The sequence below is a fragment of the Brassica oleracea genome, chromosome C2 (assembly GCF_000695525.1).
Source record: "Brassica oleracea var. oleracea cultivar TO1000 chromosome C2, BOL, whole genome shotgun sequence".
Taxonomy (NCBI): Eukaryota; Viridiplantae; Streptophyta; class Magnoliopsida; order Brassicales; family Brassicaceae; genus Brassica; species Brassica oleracea.
This window is the reverse complement of record NC_027749.1, coordinates 41,567,514-41,576,812: the sequence shown is the minus strand read 5'-3', so window position 1 is coordinate 41,576,812 and position 9,299 is coordinate 41,567,514. Positions and strand designations below refer to the sequence as shown.

Below are 9,299 nucleotides of genomic sequence, written 5' to 3'. Positions count from 1 at the left end.
TTGAGAGAAGTTGAGAGAATATGAGTTCAGTGTTGAGTTATAAAGAGAAAATATTGAGAGAAGTGGAGAGAGATGAGTTTGGGGTTGTTCTGAAGAGAGAAGTCGAGAGAGAAGATATATAAGAGAAAATAACGAGTACAATTTGTATAAAATGATGGAAGTCCGTGATATATCATAATACAAAGTCATATAGACACAAGCTTTTCAGTTTTGTACAAGTCTGTCAGTGCACAGAAGAGTACAAAAACATGTGATCAACATAACAAACAAGACGAATGTCTTTATGTCCGTGAGAACCAACGACAAATGCTCCCACTACAAGGCATAAACATGTGACAACCATAAGAAACATAGACAAATACATGTGACAAGTTAACAAGTGGAGACAAAGAAGTACCTGCATATGAAGTTAAAACGCAGAGATAAAGAAGTACTCCTTCACAAGTTCAAGTTCGATCTTCTTGACCTTGACCTGTAAAACAATGCGTACAACATATGGTTTTATCAAAATATGGTGATGAAGTTGAGAGGCAAATAAAAACAATAACATAAGAAAAGATTTCGTCATTTTAATTAAACATAAGAAGCAGAGACATAACCGAGTGACCGTGAGTTACATGACAACTAATACTCCTAATACAACAAACAGCAAATGACAACTAGTACTCCTAATACAACAAACAGCAAGATCAAACAACAAGAAACAAGACCAAGACATAATATGATACAACAAGATCATGACCGTGAGTTACATCAACTCATTTATCAGCTCCTTCATAATCACTTCTTCATAATCAGCTAGTGGTGGGTCTTTTGCAAGAAGATTCTCAAGTATCCTCAGCTTGGAGAGTCTTTCCTTCATTGCCAAGTCATTCTGCTTGATGCTCCACAAACTCTGGAAGTCAGACAGCCGTTTCTCCTCAGCCTGTGGGTTCTTCCCACGAGCTTTTGAAGCCTTAACACCCGGGGGACGAGATGTTCCATCCACATCAACAGCAGCAGGGTTTTCAGGGACTTGAGAGCTGGCTAATGACTTCCATCCTCGAACTTCCTTCTTTTGGAGGTGCTTTCATTTTTAGCTGCAGCGACCTCACACCACTTCTGGTCATGGCGGAGCTCCTTCCACGCGTGTTCTAGAGTGAACTTCTTTTTATAGTTGTTAAAAAAGATTTCTTGAGCTAATTTTACAACGTCATTCTCGTTCATACCACTGTTTTTCTCTCTTGTTGCTGCTTCATACGCCCCACAAAACTTGCAAACTGCTTCATTCAACTTGTGCCAGCGTTGCTTGCATTGAGGACCCTCTCTTTTTTCACTGCCAGAAATCTTAGGAGAAGCTGAGAAGTATGTTGCAACTCTTGTCCAGAAAGCGACTGACTTCTGCTCATTCCCAACAACTGGATCCTTGCTCGTGTTCAACCACGAGCTAATAAGCACTATATCATCTGTTGGAGTCCACGCTCTTCGCTCCTTACGCTCTGCTGGAAGATCGCGACCTTCTTCGGTACCTTGACTGAAGAAAGGAACTTGCGATGATGATCGAGAAGCACTGCCTTGACTGCCAAAGACTACCTTTTGTTGACTATTTAGTAGTTCAACAAATTTTGCAGAGTCTTGGAATGGATTGAAATCCATTTTCGAAGGCAAAGAGAGTGGAGAAAGAGGAGAAAGAGGAGAAGGAAGAGAAAAAGGAGAAGGAGGAGAAGGTGGAGAAGGTGGAGAAAGAGTAGAAGGAGTAGAAAGAAGAGAAGGTGGAGAAAGAGTAGAAAGAGGAGAAATCAGAGAAGGAGGAGAAAGAGGAGAAGGAATGTTCAAGCGCATTCAGTTGTTCGAGATAGAAGAGAAAGCCAGAGCTTATAAATTAATCAAGAAAGAAAATGAAGAGAACGTTCAAGCGAATTCAACACATCCAACCAAAAAGACTATCTAACTTAATTATATTGGCAAAGTAATAAACGCATCCGTAATGACTTGACCTATATCTAACAACAAACAACAAACAATGCATTTCAATTCCAACTAACTAGAGCCAGACAATCACTTCTATTTATTACGGTGAGACAACAATTAATTACCCTAAAGTAACTACATCCAGACAACAAACAATTAACTAAAGCCAGACAATCAGTTCAGGCAGAAGCAAAACCATTCCATTGCAGAAGAGAAAAACTCTAACATGTATTTCTGCATACTCCTCTCTCCGATGATCCTTCCTCAAGTCTCTTGATCCCTGGATCACAAAGACCGAACATATCAAAATTTATTTGATCGTAAACACACAAAGACAGAACATATAAAAATGTATTTCATCTAACCATCACACGATTTCGTTGAGGCAAAACATCACGCAAGAGAGAACCCGAGAAGGCCGAAACACCATCTCTCCTTCGCCATGTCTTCTTTCGACACCTGTCTCTAAGCGACGTCCATACCGTGGCTTGTTTAAGCGACGTGTTTTGCTCCTTTCTATTTTTTTATTTAATTGGTAATTAACATAAGAGACAGAGGTTAGAGACCCCGATAAAGATGCCCTTAGTAACTCATGTAATATTATATCAATATAAAATTGAGATCTATTAGAGCATCAGCAACAGTTTAACATGAGTCTCTACCTAAAAAAATGAATAAAATATTACACAGTAAGAGAGAGAAAGGTAAAAACAATAGAAATGTCCCTTTAAAGCATCTCCAAAAAAAATTTAAAACTTCAAATATAGAGTTTTTTGCTCTACAAAAAAAAGCTTTAAAACTTCAAATTTAGAGTTTTAAGAAGTGAAACTTCAAATATGAAGTTTCACTTTTCAAAACTTTAAATTTGAAGTTTCATCTTTTTATTTGCATTTTGGTATTTATAATTAATTATACATCACCTTTATGATTCTTAAGTATTTTCTCATTTATCGTTTTAATCTTTTAATTGTTTTATATCTTAAATATTTCAAATTTTTACAAATTTAAAATTTACACATAAATTAAATAAAAATTTTAAAAACATTTATAATATTTTAAAACTAGAATTAGACAACAAGAATATTACAAAAGAAACTTAATAATTTTTTTAAAAAGATACATGAAGACATAATTATTACACAAATTTAAATATTACAACAACACTAACAGTCTAGTAAATTTGCTCAGAAACTTCTAAAAAATTATCCAGACAAATTTTGTCTAACCGTATATGGAGCATGACGGAAATAATTTTATGTAATAATGTGGTATTTTTCTTGTAGTTTAATATTAAATTATGTATTTCTATTTATAGTTTTATATTTTAGTGTAAATTTTTATTAATTAATATTCATATAATAATTTAATATATGTGCTAGTTATTTATAAAATTTTTATGAATTTATATTAATTATGATAAATATAAGGAGCATAGTGTAAATTATAAATAATTTTGAAATTAAATTTGAAGTTTTATTTTTGAATAAGAACAACTTGAAATTTCAAATATAGAGTTTTGCAAACTCTAAAATAAAGAGTCTTTTTGGAGATACTGTTACGAGGAGACTCTGACACCATCTTGAGAAACTACCACGCCACTTGCGAGTCTTTCATTCACACAATTTTGTTTTACAATTTCAAATTTAATTATTTGATAAATTATTTACAAATAATAATATAATAATGGGAAGAGACAAAGTTTTAGAAACAGGTCAATGCTGATGCTCTTAGAGCATGTCCAAACCATTAGTTTAATTGTTAATTGTGTACTTTGTGATGTTAAGAACCCTTGTTAACATAATTAGTTTTCTGAAAGTCCAATGGTGAGGTTCTTAAATTTTTTTTTACTTAAATGCAATATGTAAACTCTCAATTGTTTTTTTTACTTAAATGCAATACGTAAACATATATTATCCCAAATATATTGACAATGCCATCACAATCCGCAAATTTTGATTGTAAGCTACTGCACTGTTATAAAGAAATATCAGACCTCAATCTCGTTCATCAGTTTCATAGCTTCGATAATGCAAACAACTTGACCCTTCTGCACCTTATCTCCAACCTGCAAAGTGCAAAACAGAGCAGACTCACCTCAACTTCAAATATCTGGCTTTCAAATCTGAGAGGAGAAGGCTAGAGGAGAAGGCTAGAGGTGACCATTGAAGATATCATGGGTTCAAAGAGAAAGCAGGGAATGGTTTGATGAGAATCATAGAATCCTAAGATGGTATTTACGGTTACCATGGAAGAGCTGTAGAGCTATTGAATGCGGACTAGTGATGTAAACAACGTAAATGCGATCATTAGGGGACAAATTTAATGATAGGGTTTAGACGTTACTCAGTCGTGTTCTCTGATAGGCCGTGTGGTATAAACCAACAGTCGTCGTGGTCCTTGGTGCCGTCAATAAAGAAGAAACACGATCAGATACAATAAGCACCATAGTGACCATAGACCAACCAAGTAACAACTCGTCATGTACTCTGCTCACTGCGCCATAGACACTCGACATACATAACAAAAAGAAACCAAAAGCAAAAACATTAAGTTCCATAAGCATCAGTCACAATCCTAATTTATCATCTCATCTCAATTTCAATTTCTTATAGACACTTACTGTAAAAGTGTCACATTCATGAATGTCCAAGAATGTGATCGGCTGAACCCATCTTCCTACTCTGGTGACAGGGCTAACCCCAAAAACTCCATAGCCTCGATCTTCGTCGTCTTGAGCTTCCCCTTCAAGCCCAACATCTCCAGGACTCAGTGAATCTGCATAGTTACCAAAAACCCAAATCACATCTCTGCTTGTAATACACATAACATCCACAAAGTTCCCACCTTTAACCATCAATTCACCACAATGAACCATCAAAATTCATAAATCGCTTCTAGTGATTCGATCAAAACCGAGACGAAATTGGAAACCCTAACACCGAAATCAAACAAAGAGAAAGGGAGAAAAATAAAATACCCAACAGAGAGCAAAGTTTTTGGACAGGCGTGGAAGCAGGAGAAGGAGATTTCCCAGTGAAAGTGGATTTGCAAAGTTCATAAACCTCCACGGTGATTTCATTGACGGATTTGGAGGAGGAGGTAGCAGTGATTGATCGGTTTGGTAGAAAAAAACATGCAAAGAGAAAAGGAAGAAGATGGAAAGAAGAACCGACGAAAGAGAGAAGGAAGAAGATCGAAAGAGAGATGAATTTTTTTTTCCTTTAGTCTTAAGAATAGCCAATAGGTGATGGTCACGTAAGGGGTGTTTACTGATTCTTAAAGCTCCATGTTTGACACCGGTTCTAATGTTTAATTGCATTTTGGATTTATTTTTTTTGGCTTTTTCTCAAGAACCCTTTCATTAGAACCTCTGATGGAGGCGGTCTTAGTTTCTAAAATGCCAGAGGAAACCTCCAAGCAGCAATGGCGGAGCCAGCTTGACACGAGGGGGATCAATTGACCCATGTGACTTTTGACAAATTTAATTTTTATGCTTATATAAGTCACATTTAATAGATAATTTGATATTATGACCCTCATGATCTAAGTCTAAAAACTCTCTATGCACCTAGTCAATAAACATTTCCGTTTGATCATTTAATTATGGTAATATTATTGACCCTCTTGAAAATCATTTCTGCCTCCTCCTCTGCCTAGCATATAACGTCTTTCCTTCTCTCTTCCCACTTTTTTTTTTCTCGCACTATTGGTAATGTATTCATTGTTTTAATGACTAGAGACTCATCTAAATACTGTATCACTAATGATGCTCTAAGTAATCAAATTTTGAATGAAAATTAAGAATATAATGCTAATTTGATGTTATTAAGTAACTAACATTTACTCTACATTTTGTGGGTTATACTCTTTCCATTTGCAAGTATCTGGTGAAAGAAAGAGAGAGTGGATGACATAACAACAAAATCACATCTCATTTTATGATACTAAAAAAATATTTTAATTTTATTAAACAGAATAAATATTTTATAAAATATTTGTATCCGTGCGTGATATAATACCCTGGTTGGATCCGTCACTGCATGTCGTTTGTACTGCACCAAAAGTAGATGGCTAGCATTATCAAATATCTAAGCGAGTAAGCGACAGAGGGACTTGGTCTAGTTTGGACAAAATATTTTGACAGTAAGCTAATCAATAATATGATCTCAATATTCAATACATATCCAAACTATATGGCAATGTAGATTACAGACAGTCTCAACAGAAACTCTAGATTGCAAATAGATTTCTCTTTGTCTACAATATACTGGTGATAAGCACTCAACTGTATATGATTGATTATCATAGAGAACACACAGAATCGATTCACCAAAGTTACTATCTCAGATGAAATCAACTTCTCCAAACTGAAGAACACACTCTTTAGAAACGCCTATTTGCAGAGAATAATCTCTAACAATCTATTACTTATATGATATCAATTGATAATCATCAATGATGACAAAAATATATATTTATACTGTTGTTTTAATATAACCAACTATCAAAGCCATATCTTTGTAATTTCTATCCCTGCATTTTAACTGAAGGTCTGATATATATTTTTTTAAAGGGACGAAATTTTTTGAATAGATAAAAAGTGGAAATGATAACTTAAGTTTAAGAAAATGAAGAGCACTTAACAGAATTACACAAATCACCAAAGAAGAATCAAAGACATAATCTGGGATGGCTTAAGACTGACTACTTCTGCCTCTTGTAGATCTTAGCCAAGAAGGATTTGAGCACTGCTTGGATAGCTTTACTTTTGTGAGCCTCAATCACTCCAGTCAGCTTCTCGTAGCTTTTGCTCTCATACTCCTTGAACACTCCCTATCATGTTCATAAACATCATCAAAATTAGAATAGCACAAACATATTTTAGTTGTGGAAGGTTCCAATTCAAACCTCAAGGTCAAGCTCTTTGTAAAGCTCCTTCACCTTAGCAACGTTTGATGGGTCGGGTTTACCGTAGTTCGCCTACAATTAACAGAACAAAACCTCTTTCACGTTCCAAAATACAAAACCTTTTGCAAAAAAAAAAAAAAACAATAAGGTTCTTACATATAATATCTCAGTTTGTTCTTTGCTGCAGTCCCAAAATACAAACCCTTTTGAAAAAAAAAAAAAAACAATAAGGTTCTTACATATAATATCTCAGTTTGTTCTTTGCTGCAGCGTTCCAATGCCTTTACCACCAACCAGGAGCATTTAAAGTCTTCTATATCCGTTCCTATCTGCATTATCAAACGTTGTAACATGCTTGCATCAAGTGAGCACATTAATACAGTCAAACAAGTCTGAAAAAAAGCAAACCTTGCCAAGTGTCTCGGGATCAGCAAAGCAATCCAGATAATCATCCTGCAAAAAAAAATCATCTAATATCAAGTTCCTGACATTAGCCTAACAAATAGCTCTCATGAATACATAGAAGCAAAACTACCTGCACTTGGAAGTAGATCCCCATGTCAACAAGAACATTCTTCACATCAATATGGTTTTCCAAGTTCTCGCCCGCCATAAGTAACGCACAAGCAACCTTAAAAGTAGTCAAACAAAGCTCGTTACAGAAACATCTAAAAAAATAATCGAGTCTATAGAATGAGTACAAGAATATTTCTACTCACAGGGAGATAAAATGAGTAATAAGCCGTTTTGTATTGGACAATACGCCGGTGACTGCATGTTGGAAAACCATTTCAATAACTCAGAAAACGTACTGCCTTTCATATTCAAATATTTTTGAAACGCACACACTAGTTCGACTCACATTGGCAATGAGTACTTGGCCAAATCCTTTTCGCCTTCGAAGGTGGTGATCAGATCAATCATCTGGCCGCAAGCTGTTTGCATCTCTACCTAAAAAAAGAGAATAGACTAGGATAATAAATTAATTAACAATGCTTCAGCTCAGTGTAAAAAGAGTGTAGACAGATTATTACCTCATTAAAGAGATCAACGAGGTCAACATAGTAAGGCTTTCCCCTGAAATGCTTCTTGAGGATCCTGTGGATGTGATTGCGAAGTAAGATCCCGTCGTTGATGGCAACCATACCAACCTGAGGAACTCTGAACCAGCAAGGTTGTCCACGTCGAGTGACAGAGTTATCCATAATGTCATCAAGCACAAGGAAATAAGCTTGAAGCTGAACAGAACACAACGACAACAAGAGATTAAGACAGGAGGGTATCTAATCTAGCTAGAGATTCAAGAAAGGTTGAACCTTTAACATACCCATTCGATGCACCAACCGAGAGCACACGAGAGAAAAACTTCTTCCTCGTTCAAATCTTCACCTTCCTTCAAAAGCTTGAAGCTGTCCACGACTGAGAGACCACGATTCAGCTTCCCTCCAGGTACATTGTAATCCAACATCTACAAACAAAGACAGAATCAAGATATGGATCGGGAGAGGATCTGAGCATCTAAAAGAGTTACCTTTTCGACCCAGAGACGTGATTCTTCCGTGAATTCGAAGGAAGGGTCGTGAAGGAGGTCGGATTTGAGGGTGGAGTAGACGTTGAGGAAGGTTGACTTGAGATCCGCCATTGAAGAGGAGGAGGAAAGGTGCCTACTTTGGATACGACGATAGAGACTGGATCCACGAGGAGGCCTGAGATGTAAATGCAGCACAGCCTTTATTGTGATTCTCAGGTTCCTACAACAACCACTCACACTCATTTAGCTTTCTTCCCCAAAATACCCTTTACCCTTTCTTCTTATTTACGACCTGTGCCATCTACTTTCCCCAAGACACTCGGAGTCGTTGTTCTCCAACTCCCACTTTTTTTTTTTTTTTTTGGGCTCAAACATCAACTTTCATTTACCACAGGGATGAACACGGGATCTAATAACACCCATAAACACTAACTTGGATCCTACGCAATCCGATCCGAGACATCGCTGTATTTTTCACCACATCGAAACGAGAACAACTCAGTACCCGAACTGAACCGTTTCTTAAACCCTAACTTGGACCAAAGAACCGAAGCAAACAGAGTACACAAGTAGATCCTAATTTGAATCCGATTATTATTCAAGTACCAATTGTTAATCACCACAAGATTAACTTGGAGATCATGGATTAACAATATCAACACCAAAGCGCATTTGGATTCAACTTAAGACACTGGCACCTAAATGACCCGGTTCCTAGCCAACCATGAGACGAGAATACTCCACGACTCTGAGCATCCCATCTCTTAAACCTCCTACAATTCGACCTCAATGATACGACAAACATCTACTAACACAACAACAAAAGTCAGACTACGATTACAATATCAAAACTAGCTATTGAACTCTAAAGGTTGGCATGTACTTCATATCCAAATAGCATCTTCACCAG

General features: G+C 36.3%; 2 protein-coding genes across 2 annotated transcripts; both read right to left on the bottom strand.

The window, feature by feature from the left end:
* Positions 1–409: 409 nt before the first annotated feature.
* Positions 410–1,635, bottom strand: LOC106324260 (glutathione S-transferase T3-like). Its single transcript, XM_013762258.1, has 4 exons — positions 1,189–1,635; positions 753–1,051; positions 618–633; positions 410–472 (listed from the first exon to the last, which is right to left on the bottom strand). Exons 1-4 carry the CDS (start codon positions 1,633–1,635, stop codon positions 410–412), a joined length of 825 nt encoding a protein of 274 aa, XP_013617712.1.
* A 4,888-nt stretch (positions 1,636–6,523) lies between these two features.
* LOC106324731 (farnesyl pyrophosphate synthase 2) lies at positions 6,524–8,647 on the bottom strand. Its single transcript, XM_013762702.1, has 10 exons — positions 8,390–8,647; positions 8,186–8,326; positions 7,893–8,096; positions 7,721–7,809; positions 7,578–7,629; positions 7,394–7,489; positions 7,267–7,311; positions 7,098–7,187; positions 6,859–6,930; positions 6,524–6,783 (listed from the first exon to the last, which is right to left on the bottom strand). The coding sequence occupies exons 1-10, from the start codon at positions 8,630–8,632 to the stop codon at positions 6,655–6,657; spliced, it is 1,161 nt and encodes a 386-aa protein (XP_013618156.1). The 5' UTR covers positions 8,633–8,647; the 3' UTR covers positions 6,524–6,654.
* Between the last annotated feature and the right edge of the window lie 652 nt (positions 8,648–9,299).

Coding starts and splice junctions, on each gene's coding strand:
- LOC106324260 (XM_013762258.1), bottom strand. CDS start 1,635: ATGGATTTCAATCCATTCCAAGACTCTGCAAAATTTGTTGAACTACTA. Junction 1,052..1,188: donor GTATGAACGAGAATGACGTT/GTAAAATTAGCT, acceptor CTCCAAAAGAAG/GAAGTTCGAGGATGGAAGTC.
- LOC106324731 (XM_013762702.1), bottom strand. CDS start 8,632: ATGAGTGTGAGTGGTTGTTGTAGGAACCTGAGAATCACAATAAAGGCT. Junction 8,097..8,185: donor TCGGTTGGTGCATCGAATGG/GTATGTTAAAGG, acceptor TGTTCTGTTCAG/CTTCAAGCTTATTTCCTTGT. Junction 7,810..7,892: donor TCGTTGATCTCTTTAATGAG/GTAATAATCTGT, acceptor CTCTTTTTTTAG/GTAGAGATGCAAACAGCTTG.